Source organism: Carlito syrichta, unplaced genomic scaffold (genome assembly GCF_000164805.1).
Source record: "Carlito syrichta isolate Samal-C Ts95f unplaced genomic scaffold, Tarsius_syrichta-2.0.1 Scaffold302450, whole genome shotgun sequence".
NCBI lineage: Eukaryota > Metazoa > Chordata > Mammalia > Primates > Tarsiidae > Carlito > Carlito syrichta.
This window is the reverse complement of record NW_007246546.1, coordinates 102,445-116,887: the sequence shown is the minus strand read 5'-3', so window position 1 is coordinate 116,887 and position 14,443 is coordinate 102,445. Positions and strand designations below refer to the sequence as shown.

At 54.2% G+C, this 14,443-nt stretch overlaps 1 protein-coding gene across 1 annotated transcript in view; it reads left to right on the top strand.

The window, feature by feature from the left end:
• ZC3H3 (zinc finger CCCH-type containing 3) overlaps positions 1 to 14,443 on the top strand; it is a 107,719-nt gene that overhangs the window by 329 nt on the left and 92,947 nt on the right. The window contains exons 2-3 of the mRNA XM_008056695.2: positions 1,798 to 3,115; positions 4,903 to 5,087. Of these exons, the coding sequence (XP_008054886.1) occupies positions 1,798 to 3,115; positions 4,903 to 5,087 (1,503 nt within the window). The remainder of the gene's footprint in view (positions 1 to 1,797; positions 3,116 to 4,902; positions 5,088 to 14,443) is intronic.

Sequence of the window (14,443 nt, the reverse complement as noted above, 5' to 3'; positions counted from 1 at the left end):
GTCGCGTTCTCGGGCGCCCACCCTCACTCCTCATGCCGCACCGCGAGACGTAGGGCTAGTCTTTGGCCCAGTGCTATGAAGCCGGCTTGGGGCGTGCGCGCGTTTCTTCCCGAACGCCGGGTTTTGATGTCCCTTTCCTCTGCGCAGTCACACGCCCCTTGGTATTCCAAACCCAGCCTTGAGCTTCCCCACTTCAAAATTTTTAGGCCCAAGTTAGTCTTTGTAAATTTAAAAAAAAAAAAAAGGTTATTTTTACTGTTATTTCTACAAAGAGAAGACTTTAGGATTTGGAAAGCCTATGTGGAGGAGAGAGTCCAGGCCGGCCCAGCCTCCCACTTTGGGCCACTTCTTGGGCCTCCAACACACCTGCCCTAAAGATCTGGGCTTGGCTTTCTGTGCACATGGGGGCGGAGCTGTGGTAGGGAGTGTTGATGACTGGGAGACTGGCTGCTGGTTTGCTGGTTGAGTCAGAATGCCTTGATTGTTTCTGCTCATGCCTGTGTTCTTGTTCCTCCTGCACCAGGACAGCTATCCAGAGGCTTATTTGGAAAATCCTTGTGGTGGTGTCAGCTCACTGCAGTAGGACTCCAGCCTTTTGCTCTCTCCTCTTCTGTAGGGTGGTCGGTGTGACATCTGACAGGTCAATGATCTGTGCTCCTAGTTACTTATTTTTATTTTTGTTTTTTGTTGTCAAGTATGGAGTGCCAGTTCTGTTGCACTCGGTAGAGATTATTTACTTTTTGAGTTAGAGCCTCACTCTGTCACCCAGGCTGAAGTGCAGTGGCATGCTCACAGCCACCCCAGTGTCCACCTGCTGGGCTCAGGCAATCCTTACGTCTCAGTCTTCCAAGTAGCTGGAACTACAGGTGTGTGCTACCACGCCTGGCTATTTTTTGATTTGTTGTAGAGATGAGATCTCACCGAGTTGCCCAGGCTGTTCTCAGTCCCAATGCTCTCAGGCAGTCCCCTCACCTTGACCTCCCAAAGTGCTGGGATTTCAGGCTTGAGCCACCGTGTCCGGCTCCAGTAGAGATTATTAAGGTACAGCCTTGCCCCCTTTCCATCTGTGGGCAAGCCAGAGGGACTGTGTGGCTTACTTGTCTCTTTCTGGTCCAAGTGTTACAGCATAGAGCGTTGCTGGTCTCTTCATATTGAGTGACACTTCCTCTCAAAGAATTGTGGGATGGGCGCAGTGGCTCAAGCCTATAATCCCAGCACTTTGGAGGGTTGAGGCGGGAGGATTGCTTGAGCCCAGGAGTTTGAGACCATTCTAGGCAAAATAGCGAGACCTCACCTCTACAGAAAAAAACAAACAAAACTGGGATGTGGTGGTATTCACCTGCAGTCCCAGCCACTTAGTAGGCTGAGGTGGAAAGATCACTTGAGCCCAAGAGGTGGAGGCTGTGGTGAGCATGATCATGCCACTGCTCTTCAACCTGGGCGACAGAGTGAGACTCCAACTAAAAGAAAAAAAAAATGGTTGTAGAACTGGGAAGTGGGCAAATAGGGACAGTTATACTACAGAGTGTGTTTTTCAGGATAAGCGAACAGAAATAGAATTGAAGTAGAACTGATGGGGAAAATGCTTGTGGAAATGACAGACTCAGGTGACTCAGGCTGAACTGTCAATGGGTTCCCAGGCCTTGGGAGCTGTGCCTCCTGTAATCAGCAGGAGCTCTCAGATGTAAGATGGGCTGTGGGGGCCATCTTGCCAATTGATGCCCTTAAAGAGAGTCGTGGTTGTTGCTGATTTTACTCACACTCTGGTTAACTGAGCCTGTGATTTTATCTTCCCAGGTCTGATCGATGACTATAAAAACCTCCATGGCAATGCCCCTGCCCCAGGCACTTCAACTGCTTCCCGTTGGCAGCCACCCACTTACCACAGTGGCAGAGCCTTTGGTGCCCGCTACCCTCGTCCAAGCAGGAGAGGCTTTTCCTCACACCATGGGCCTTCGTGGCGCAAGAAATACTCCCTCGTGAATCAGCCTTCAGGATCCTCAGACCCACCTGGTAACTGTGCTGTGCAATCCTCGCTTGTGGTTGGGGGCACCCAGAGTCCTGACCCCCAGCAGCATGTCCTTGAGAGACAGGTTCAACTTAGTTCAGATCAGAACATGGTCATCAAAATTAAACCACAACCGAAGTCTGACACTGCCAGAGCTTCAGGAGCCCAGCAGGGCTCTTTGGAAGAATATGAGGACATCCCTTGGAACAAACAAAGACCCCAGGAAGGTGAGGGTGAGCCTCCTGGTGGGCAGCTACAGACCTCCAGGCCAGGAAGAGTCAAGGGGAGCTACAATGTGGAGGATTCTCGTCTGGTCTGCCAGAAGGAACCTGGCAAGCCCAGGGTGGTAAAGTCTGTGGGCAGTGTGGGCGACAGCCCCTTGGAGCCTCGCCGGACAGTCAGTGAGAGCGCGATTGCCCTCAAGGCCAGCATCCCATCTTCTACCCTGTCCTCGCGCACCAGTGTGGCTCAGGCCCGGAAGGTGGGCTCTCATTCTGGGGCCAGCAGTGCAGCACAGCTCCTCGGGGATGGAAGAGTGAACGCCATTCATCTAGATCAGCCAACTTTCTCTGACTCAGTAGTGGGCCCGGCCAGACTAGCCTCAGGACCCAGGCAGGCACGGGAGACCTCCCTGCTTGTGTCCTGTCGAACCAACAAGTTCCGGAAAAACAACTATAAATGGGTGGCCACCTCAGTGAAGAGCCCCCGGGCTACTCGGAGAGCCCTTAGTCCCAGAGTGGCTGGAGAGAATGTGTGCAAGGCCCCCTTTGGCACAGCAGACAAGATGGAGAAATTACAGCTCAGAACTGACCCAGAGGCCAAACCCAGGAAGCCAGCCATGTCTTCCAAGCCAGGGCCTGCCCCCAGCAAGTACAAGTGGAAGGCTTCCAGTCCCTCTGCCTCCTCCTCTTCCTCCTTCCGTTGGCAGTCAGAGGCTGGCAGCAAGGACCATGCCTCCCAGCTCTCCCCAGTTCCATCTAGGTCCTCTGTGGGGGACAGAGCAGCAGTGGGACCCAGTGGCTTGAAGCCCCTTTTTGGTGAGACCCCACTCTCGGCTTACAAAGTAAAGAGCCGCACCAAAATCATCCGGAGGCGGGGGAGTGGCAGGTAGGTGTTTCCACCTGCCACCACCACATCCTATCTGGACTGGTGGGACTGGGGCCGCAGGGTCCTCTTGGCCCCTGATTTGTAGAATTTTGGGCAAATGTGTCCCTTCTTTGAGCCTATGCTCCCTCCTCGGTGTGTGGAGCAGATGGGAGGGCTCATCTCCCTGGGGGTGTGAGGAGGGTTTGTTCAGCATGGCTGTTGTGTCGGCCTGAGCTTAGAGCTTTGCTTGCAGTTGTGTTTCATGTTTCTAGCAAGTAATTAATCAGGTAGTACTGTTGCCTTTAAAGCTATGTGAGGTTAGGCTCAGAATTGTTCAGGGGCTTGCCTGGGGCCCCAGTCAGGCAAGATCAGAGAGAAGTATATGCTCTGACTTTTGTGGTGCTGGCAAGCCCATCCTTTCGCTTACTGGTAAGAGACCAGAAGGCTGCTGGGGCAGCTTCCATTCTAGATGTACAGGGCTTGTGGATGGTTGGCTGGCTTTGGGCTGGGCCAGGTGCTGGGGGCGCAGCCCCCATGGATCTGCCCATGGTCTGTGTGTCTGCTAGAGAGGAAGTAGAAGCCATATGAGAGCAGCATGTCTGCAACTGGCCTGGAGCTGCTGGCTATGGGTCTGGGCTGGGAGGTAGATTGGAGTTCTGGGTCCTGTCCTGGGAGGGGATGGATGTCTGGTTTCTCCAACTCTGTCCTGGACCCAGGGTTTTGGGCTTCAGGAGGCCTGGCTTTTATTGAGTATCTTCCTCCTGGCTAAGGGCTGCTCCAGCTGGGCTGAGTAGGCAGTGGCCGGATTAGACTGATGGGCCGCAGTCTACTAGGCATTCCTGACTTTGGGTTTTGTGGCCACCCTCATAGAGTTCTAAAGCTACAGAAGGAGCAGATTGGTATTACATCCTATCCACTCCCTTGTTAGCCAGATGACCAAGCCGAATCACTCCTTTGCTGAGTGCATGTCACTTTCCCAGTCTTCCACCTTCATGAAATTATGATAATACTCAAAGATGGTGTTACAGCCCAGAGTCTGAGTCTGGTGTCGGTGCCTTCACTGGATCAGCAGCTAAGGGCAGGGATGGTGGCTGCACTTGCTGGGCCGAGGGCAGAGGCCTGCCTTTGTCATCCACATGGTGGCATGTGTCTTCACAGAAGGTGCCTTCTTGCTGCAAATCCCCTCCAGGAAGTTATCCTGCTGTCTGGCTTTGGTCTTTGGCTCTGGGTAGCCTCATTCTCTCTGGCCCTGGTTGCTCAGATAGGTGCTGTCTTGAATTACATGGTCTGCCTTCCTCCTATTCCTCACTGTTTCTGGATGGTAGCTTTGCTCTAAACCATTCTGGCAACTTCCTGTGTTCTAGGAAGTATGGAGAGGGTGTCTTGAGGACCTGCTCCTCTTATAGAGAGGTCTTGGGAAGGCCTCATGGTGTCAGCCGCTGCTCCTCCTCAGGAATGTCACCTTTCTTTGTCACTCTTCTTCCCTAGCTCCGTGTGGGGGCTTCTCTGGCAGGGGGAGATGGGGAAGGGGTGGGCACATTGGGAAGGGACCAAGGGCCAAGGTCCCTATCCTCTGCTCTCCCTGGGGACTGTGCAGCCTGTCCTAACTCGGGCATCCCCGAGCCCCTTCCTCACCCTGGCTGTGGAGAGGAGGGGGCATAGTAACAGTCAACTGGTTATTGCATCTGATTGGTGGGAAAGACTGGCCTTGGAAGGAACTTGCTGAGTCTTGGCCCTGGACCGCTCCCTGGGGGCTGCTCCCATGCCTGGGAAGCCTGTTGGGAGCTGCCTGCATTTTGTTTCCGCAGCCTTCCTGGTGATAAGAAGAACAACCCCTCACCCACCACCACTACCAAGAGCCACCTCAGCCTCCGGCGGAGACAGTCACTGCGGGGGAAGAGCAGCCCTGTTCTGAAGAAGGGCCAGATGCAGGTCACCAGGCACCGGCTGTGCTGTCTGCCACCAAGCCGGGCCTACCTCCCCACCAAGGAAGGTACATCCAGGAGGAAGACCTGGGCATGGGTTGGGTACTCCTGTCAGCTGCACTCTTACCTGGCCTATGTTGACTCTGCTGGCCTATTAGGGACCACATATGCCTTTAACCCCTCATGCTGCTAGATGCCCTGGCCCAGAGGCTCTGCCTGGCAGATAGGGGGTGGTGGGCTGGCAGGTAGAGGAAAGGGGCTAGGGTGCCGCACCCTGCAGTCGGTGCGGATATACTGCTGGGCAGGCACATGGCCTTTCCTGCATTTCCCTTGGTGTGGACCCAGTGTGTCCCACCTGAGAGAAGAAGGGGTGGCTTCCACTCAGACCTGAGATGAGGAGAAGGCCCCTAACTTGTGCTGCCTAAGACTTCCCCAGGCCTCTGTTTCCAAGGGCTTCTCTTCCTATTCTCAGCTAGCCTGGGCCTGTAGGTCTACCTGTCTCATTCTGAGCTGGCCTGGAGGGGGAGTCAGCTTCATTCACTTCTGAATAGAAATTCATTTGGTCTGTGAACCACCCTGAATGTGTCTGTTCTTGTCTGAAAAGAACTTGTCTGAGCCCCTGAGAGGCCCTTAATAGTCGCCTTGGCAGGCCTGGGCATGTGGCCCCTTAGAGGATGACCCTTTCCCTCACTCTGAAGCAGTGGTGCCAGGACACACTTGGGATATGTGGTAAGGGGCCTGGAACAGAAATGACACTCCCCAGATGCCATCGGTTGTCCATGTGGAGCTGGGATTTGTCTGGGTGTACCTGGTCCTGTGGTGTCTCTGGCTCCCTTTGAGCACCTGGGTACACGAGAGTGATGGGTTCTCAAGCTCCTAAGTATGACATCTGCAGAAGATAGGGTATTTGCTGACAAGTAGGCTTGGATGTGGGCAGTCCGACTGGGAATTAGTGTTGGTGACCACAATGTTTGTGTGGTACTTGGGGAACCCAGCTGAAGGCACTGTCTTGGCTGGGCCAGGAGAAGGCTCCTGGAGGAATGGGACCTAGGCAGAGAACCTGCATAGGGGCTGCCATAGGAGGGCTGGGCTTTGGGTCCCAGGTAGAGGGCTGAGGAGGCCATGCACCTGGGGGTCGGGACATGGGGGGACATGAGGAAGTGAGGCTGAAGGCACTGGCTGGCTGGCTGTCCTGACACCTGTTGCATGCCAGGACAAGTGTGGTCTTTGTCCTGGTGACAGGAAGCAGGCAGAGCCACATGGAGTCCCTGGTGGCTGTAGCAAGGTGGCAAGATGGGTTGGGCTACAGGACTGGCTGGGAGTAGAGGGAAGGTGATGGGTGGATAGTGGGCAGGTGCCCCTCGGCCAATTGGGGAGGAGGGGTTGAGGAGGCCTCTAGCTTTGAGAGTCTAGCTGTGCCTGAGCCCCCAGGAGGTGGAGGGCTGCAGGAGTCAGGTACAGAGGCCAGACGGGGTGGGAGGAAGGTCTGTGGGAGTCCTCGTTGGGAGCTGTTGTCTGCAGGATCAGTCTTGCTTGCCTTGCTTGTGCCCACAACTGACCTGTTGCAGAGCAGGGTGCAGGTTAGGGATGGTGGATGCTGCCCCCTGCCGAGCACTGAATAGCTGAGGGGCTGCCACAGGTCACTACCTCACTAGGAGGAGGTTCATGAATGATTTCACAGTTACAGATCGAGACCAGCACAATTACTGCACAGAGAGGGAAGGGGAAAGAGTCCTGTTGGGGGAAGAACTGGGGAAAGCTTCCTACCTACCTGCCTGTCTAGCAAGCATAGTTGAGCACCTTTATGCCAGGCTTGGGCTGGCTTCTAGAGAACGGCAGTGAAGTGATGAGATTGCTGGAGCCACGTTCCAATGGTGGAGACAGCCAGCCATCTAATAAATAGGCCGGAAAGATGCTTTAGGTAGAAAAATGTGCTCTGGAGAAGAGGAGGCAGGGCAGTGTAGAGTGAGCTGCCAGGAGGATGATTGGCACTGGCCAGGCAATTGGGAGGGCTTCTCTGAGGTGTCCTGAGCCAGGAAAGGAGCAAATAGCACTCAGCTCTGCAGGCTGAGGGTGGAGTTGGGAACAAACTTGGTGTGTTCGAGGAGCAGAAGAAAGCTGTGACACTGGCATGCTGTCTGAAAGTGCCAGGTGAAGGGGACGAAGTCAGCAGGACTGAAGGATGTAGGGAAAGGGGGTTGTTTCTGGTTACTTTGGGAAGCCAGGGAGGGACAGAGAGGGCACTGAGAAGACAGAGTCAGGACCCCTGGGGTGTCCAGCAGGCCTGGAGAGGGCAGTGAGTCAGGAGAGCCTGAGTATGAGACTGTGACTGCTAGGCCTAGCAGAGGGGTCTTCATGCTCTTAAGTGGGCAGGGAGCTCATGTGACCACTTGGGCAGGTGGCCCCAGAGCCAGCCACTGCGAGACCACAGGCAGGTCTCAGGAGGAGATGGTCCTGGCCAGGGCATCTGCTAAGGAGATGTAAGTGAGGACAAGCATTTCCCTGGAATGGGGCCTGGGTGGAGCCTGACTTTCCCTGGGCAGTCGGTGTGTGGCTCTCCCAGGCTCCCTCCTGCAAAGCTGCTGCTGCTTCCCTTCCTGCCTGTTCTGAGCCCTGGCTAGGGCTGCTTTGGGTTCAAGAAACACCACTCCTAAAACGCACTTTCTTTCATTTAATACTGTAGGTCAGTGGTCCATCAACCTTTTGGGCATCAGGAACTGGTATCGTGGAAGACAATTTTTCCACTGAGGAGAGGAGTGGGGAGCTCCTTGTAAGGAGCATGCTGCCTAGGTCCCTTGCATGTGCAGTTTATGACAGGTTCATGTGCAGGTTCATGCTCCTATGAGAATCTAATGCCCCTGCTGATCTGCCAGAAGATGGAGCTCTGCTTGCCCTCTGCACACCTCCTGTTGTGCAGCCCAATTCCTAACAGGCCACAGACTGGTACGGTCCATGGCCCGGGACTTGAGGACTTCAGCTGTATATGCTTTAGTTAGTGAGTGAGCCCTTCTGGGATTTCCCCTTAGTCTTCCCTGGGTGGCCAAGGGTCCAGTTGGCTGGGGGCGTTACCACATTGTTGAGGTTGTGCTGTCTCCAGAAATGTGCAGACCCTAGGCTAGTGTGGCCATTAGACAGCAGGGTCTCCTGTGGATGGGATCAGCAGGCACGGGCCACCCTTTCATTTGGCTGCTTGGAGTTTTCTCTTTCCCCATTTTCCTCCCTGCAGAAGCTTAGTCCCAGCTCTAGCTCTCTTCCAGGAGGCAGCAGTGCCCAGGTTTACAGGGAGGGACCTGACATATCTGTGGACTCTTGTGCTAGGGAGAGGGGCTTCTGGAAACTGCCTGGTGGCCTGCCTGAGGGCCTAGCAGTGGACAGCAGAGGGCGCACTTGCCCCTCTTATCCCTCAGTCCACCTTTTTTTTTGGTAATTGATTGCCTAATTTCCTCTTTATGTGAAAGAAAGCAGATATCAAGTAATTTGCAGCAATAACCTGCTAATGCTGGGCCAGTATCGAAACTCCCCTGTTCATTTCAAGTGGCAGATAAAACGCTAATACATAATTATCCTTGCAAATTGGATTGTTTTAAATAACCAAAAGGCTACGACCAGGAGAAAGTGATCCCATCTCCCTTGAGTTACTATTGCAGCGTAATTGCTGCGTTCAATCAATTTCCCTGGCATTAGAAATTCCATCACAATCAACATTAAGCTTTATTCATTGTGATAGCTAAGAGCCGGGCCATTTCTCCTCTTTTTCTTAACTGGCAAAATTAATCAGGGAAAAGATTTTAAACATTTACCCGTGCGAAAGAGGTCAGCCCTGCCACTATATTGCTCAGCAGATAAGGGGGCTAATAAAAAGAAAATTGAATTACTAATGATCACCAGGAACAGAGTATATAAAACCTGGCAATCGCCAGTTCAGGAAAAGGAAGAATCAATTTTCTTGGGACAAGGTGCGCTCATTTTTTATTTTGGCGCATATTATCAGCAATTTAATTTGAGAGCGCATAAACAGGAGGAAACAGTTCGGGAATAATGAGCCTGGAGGTGTAAAGTGCCGCAGGATATATGCTGTACACAATTTATTTGGCACAACAGATAATCGCTTTAATTGAATTCAAAACTGCATTGTTCAGCAGCCGTGTGGCCGTTCACGCCTGGGGACTGAGTGTTATGAAGGTTCCAGCCTGACTCCTTGGTGCCTCCCCTCTCCTCCTGGCCTCCCCCGCCCTCCCAAGTCCTCTGAGCCTGCAGATTGTTGGGTCTGGAGTCTGACCTTGGATGGGGGCAGGGTAGAGGGTTCCTGGGGGTCTCTCCCTCTTCTGTTACTGTACCCATCACTGTCCATCTCTTCCTTCCCTTTTCTCCTGCAGATGAGTCTGTTGGCAACTAGAGAATTGAGGTATGAGACACCCCCAGAAAGGGCCTTGAGGGCCTGGGGAATTATATTTGCTGGGGGCGGCCACAGAGACCTGACTTGATCTGTCTCCTGCAGACTGATACTAGAGAAGGCATTTAGGCAGAAGACATGAAAACCTTTTAGGGATCTCAAAAATAGTGTCCTATTTGCCATCCATGTAATTGTGGCAATTATAATCACAGTGTATAATATTTATAGTACATTCAGTTGATGGCCACCTTCACTGGGCTCTTACTCTGGTGTGTAAGATATGGGGCCCTGGAGGTCCAGGGCCAGCTCTAAGTCTCATCCTCCTCTAGCCATGGTTTGGGCCCATTGCTGTAACTTGGTCTCTGCTTCACCTGCCCAGATGGTGGACGCACAGCGATGGCCCTCTTTCTCTCTACTACCTTTGTTGAGCTTGGGACCCTGCCTGGCAAGTAGCCACCCTTGCAGGTTGGTTGCCAGCATGATGGATGAGGGTATAGGCCTGGCAGGGCCTGGACACACCTGCGGTGGACAGAAAGTACCTGGCTTGCATGGTGGTTTCGTGCGGACAGCCAGGCTGGCCCAAGACCTGTTGGTTACCCAGGCTTTTACAGGAGCCAGGTCAGGTATGGGGCCCAGAGCTTGCGAGTATGTGGTAGATGTGAGACGCTCACTCAGAGGACTTGGTCGGAACAGAAGGGAGGGCCTCACTGGTCACAGAGGACTCATGAGTGAGAAGATGGGCAGGGTGGCTGTCCTCACATGGCCTAAGAAGGTTGTGGAGTCACCATGTTCAACTGGTAACCCAGGGAGTAAGGACCTGGTGGGGGACTGGTCTGTCAGGAGAAGCAACCGGGCTCCCTGTTTGGATACTGCTTCTGCTTCCTGGGAGGTGTGCAGGTGGGTGAGGGCCAGCAGCAGCATGATCAGGAGACTCAGTGGACGAAGGGTACAGAACACCACCAGCCTCATACCCAGACCTCTATAGGGGTGGACCCCTTGTGCTCACTGAGAGCATTTGGGATGGTCAGGAACAGAGGGGTCACCAGCAGAGAGTGGCTATTGGCTGGCTGTCTATATGACCACAGTTCGAGCTGTGACCTCTCTCTGCTAGGCTGCTGGGAAGGCCCTCTGAGCTGGGCGATTGCCCTAGGAGGCTGACTGTAGATGGGGTAAGGGGCATCATCCGTGCCCAGACTTACCACACAGAGCCTCAGGAGCAGAAGCCAGGCCGTAGGGGTGTCTGCCACTCCCTGGCTTGGGAGTGGGCACCAACCTCACTGTCCCTTGGTGGCACCGGCCAGCTTTTCTGTCCTGATTTGGCTGGGAAAGAGTCCTAGGCTTGTGAGTGAGATGGAGAGCTTCAGTCAGAAACCCAGTAGTCTTTCCCCACCCTCACGCAGGGATGCAAGGCAGTTCATGCCCAGCTTCAGCTGAGGAGGCAAACATATCCGGGAAAATTGAGGACAAGTGCCTGGGCCCCAAGGTGTGGGGTGGGTACCCAGGATGGGTTTGCTGCGTCTCAGCAGCAGGGGAGGGTACCAGGGCTAGAGGGGCTAGTGACTCTCCCATGGCTCCAGTGCTAATGAGAGACAGGGCACCCCACTTTTTCCTGCTGGATGCTGAAAAGCAGCCCTATGTTTGGTGCTCATGTCCTGGATCTCTGTCTCGGTGCTAGGAAGAATCATGGTTATGAGCCTCTAGGCTTGGTACTGGCGTTGTCTCCATAGGAGACTTGCGGCCCCATGTATTCTCTGTGTTGGTATTCTTTTCCATGTCTGTAAATAGGGTCAGGAGTTGTTTCTTCTGAGGGAGAGTGGAGGCTTCAGGTGCTTTGACCGGACTTGGTGGCCCTGCTGTGCTTTGCTGGTAGCCAGCATGGCCCACCCAGGAGACCTTGCCCAACACCTCTGAGGCCTGTGATCTGTCATTGCTCGCTGCTGTGCAGCTGGGCTCTTCAATTTTACTATGGCGAACCCCGTGAAAGGGTATGAGAGCAGTTACATCTGGAGTCCTGCTTTCATAAGGGAAAAAGAAAGTGCTGAATTAGGCTCCAGGAAAGGCAGCCACAGCCATCCTTGAATCTTGCATAAATTATCAGGCGCACTGAAGGGCTCCAATTTTACGTTTGTCGTAGCTGTGCTAATTAATTATTCCACAAGAATTGGCATGGGAGTGCATGTGTGCCGCTGTGGTGCTATGCTATGACATGGGCTGCAAAACTGAAGAACCTGGGCTTGTCTGGCTCGATTCCTGGCCCAGATAGGGTGGTGTTCTCAGGATGACTGGAACTCACCCCTTTGGTGGGCCTTCAGTCTCCAGGCTGGGGGCGGCTTGGGCTGCTCCTTTTGTTGAAATGGTCTTCTTGTCACTGTCTCCCAGCCAAGAGCTAGCATGTTCTCACAACCATGTTTCTCGGCAGATTTTGAATCAAATGCAGCATACCCGTCCACTGAGCCAGGCCAGATCCTTCTCAACCTGGTGGTCTCTCTTAGGGGTTTGGTCTGGCAGTAGGCACTGGGGTCGGGATGCAGGCTCTGCCCTTGCCTTCTGTCTGGGCTGTGTGACCTCCCACAGCATGCTGACCCCATCAGGCAGCAAAGGATTCACTGCTGAGTGCTCAGGGGTGTCTTGGGTGCATTGACACAGGGCTGTCCTGGATGGCCACCTCCCTGTTGGCCTGGACCTCCCACTCTGCCTGCCCAGTGCTCTTCCTGTGGCCAGACCCCTCAGGTAAGCTGTCTTCAGGCACAGTCATCAGGGCCCTGGCCTCCATTTGGGCACTGGTTTAATACGCTTGTCACCCTGCTTGCCTTGTGGTGGTGTTCCTTTACCAGCTTTGAGTTTTTTCATCTGGGGAAAGGACACAGCTGTGCCAGCCTCACTTGAGGTCACCTGGGAGTGGGTATGATTCTGGGTGCCAAAGCAGCTCCTATCTGTTGTTGATGGGGAGTGGCCTACTGCATCTCTGGAATTGGCACCTTCTCTCCATGGGTTCAGGATGCTGCAGGGCCCCACTCTCGCATCCAGGCCCAGAGTCCTGCTGCTCTTTTCTGCTAGGGATGCAGCCTTCTGCATCCTCATCTGTTGCTAACAGGCTTCCCCTACCCCCTGCCTCCTCTGTCTCCCCACAATAACCCTTGTCTGAGGATACCTGCAGTGGTACCAGTGGCTGGAGCAAGGGTGGGTGTGGTCAGGGCTCCACATAGACATGGGTCTTGGCCAGGGAGCTCTATGATCCGCACTAGTTTTTTCCCCTTGCCCAGAGTCCACTGGCATGCTGGAACAGGGTCTTGGTGGGGCATCCTGGTTTCCTGCTCATGGGTGCCTCGCCTTCCGGGTATTCATCCCCCTTGTGCCATGCCTTCCATCATTCAGCAGATGCTCATTGAGCATCCACTAAGCCTCCAGTGCTGTGCCAGGCAGGAGGCTGATGGACCAGCCTGACGAGGCTCTGATAGCACTGACATGACTCTTGGTACGAGGTGCTAGGCTCTCGAGAGATTATCCAGAGAGAGATTATCCAGCCAGGGTCCCTCCAGTGGTGGGGGGGATGGTACCAGGCTGGGCAGGGGTTCCTGAGGCCAGAAGGTGGAGGGAGACCTTGGTGGCCAGCAAAATCTGACCCTGGAGTGGAGCAAGGGGGCATTCTGAGCAGAGTGCAAGGTGAGCACAAGGGGGTCTGGGTCACTCTGCACAGGTATAGGAGTTGCGGCCATCTGACCCCCAAGAAGGGGTGTTCTCGAGGCCACTGACCCCTTCGGTTCTTCACAACTCCAGATGTTAGGAAGGTCTTCCTGCTCTGGCTGGGAGCTGCTGGGTTCCTCCTGCTCGAGCCCCCCCCCCCCAGGGAAGTCTTCCCATCCTCTTCCCTCTTCTCAGGTCCTGTGTTGTTGGGGTAGCTCCTCATACATCCTCCTAGGAAGCTCTTTCAGGGTGGCTGTTGTGGCAGCTGCCCAGCACAGACCTGAGTCAGCTGTTAGCTCCTCTGTCCTGGATACTGGGCCTACAGGGAGGCAGCCACAGGGAGAGAAGGAACCAGATCACATTTGCTGAGCAACTGCTGCTCCAAACACTGTGCTTATTGTGCGCATTTTCCAGAGGAGGAACAGAGACTTGGGAGACTAAGTATTGTCCAGATTCAGCCCACCAAGAACTGGCATGTCTGGCCTTCTGGAGCCCAAGCTCATTTTCTTGAGTTCCAATGAGGTAAGTGCTCTCCAAGGCCCCCATGTGGGGTAGCAGTTTGCACCCTAGCATGGGCCTCTGTGGTGCCTTCGGGTGGACTTGAACCATGGAGGCTTATGGGGGTTCTTCAGACCACTGCATACTTCCAGTGGGACTCAACCTGCTGGTCTCTGCTAGCTGCAGACAAATGCCACTAAAGTGGGGATAGGGCCAGTCCCTCCTGCCCCCTTGCATGACAAGCGGAATCCAGACAGATGGGGAGGTGAGCCAGGAGAGGCTTTCTGGAAGAGGTGTTACAGAGGCACTGCCTGCCTCCATGGCCCTGCCCATTCCCTGTCCTTCTCGTCCTGTCCCTTGGTTCTCCAATGCAGCTGATGGCCAACTATGGCTGCCGCATCTATGTTCTGAGTGATGGAGTCCCTGCAGGTCATCTAGCTGTGCTTCTTGTAGCTAGGAAGTATGTGGGGTCAGGGCACTGGGACCCCTGAACACCGGTTTCACTGTGGGAGTCCCTAATCCTGGGCAGTATCTGATGATGGGCAACTCTGCAGGAGCCCTGAGCTGCTGGCCCATCCCTGAGCTATGTTCAGAAGCCTGGGTGCCCTCAGTTAGTGACTAAACCTGGGTGAGCACACACTTTGCTGTGGGAGGGCTGAGGGAGGATGAAGAGGGAGCTGCCTTCTCTTTGCCACTACTGTGCAGATCCCTGTAAGTGCTGCTTTGGGTCCTGGACACTTCTGTGTATAGAGGGTCTTATTCTCTCTGCTGTCTTTTGCTTCCTGTGGCATTTGGGGCTGGAACAAGGGTACCCTGTGTAGGACTGGCAGACCAGTCTAGGGGGGATCT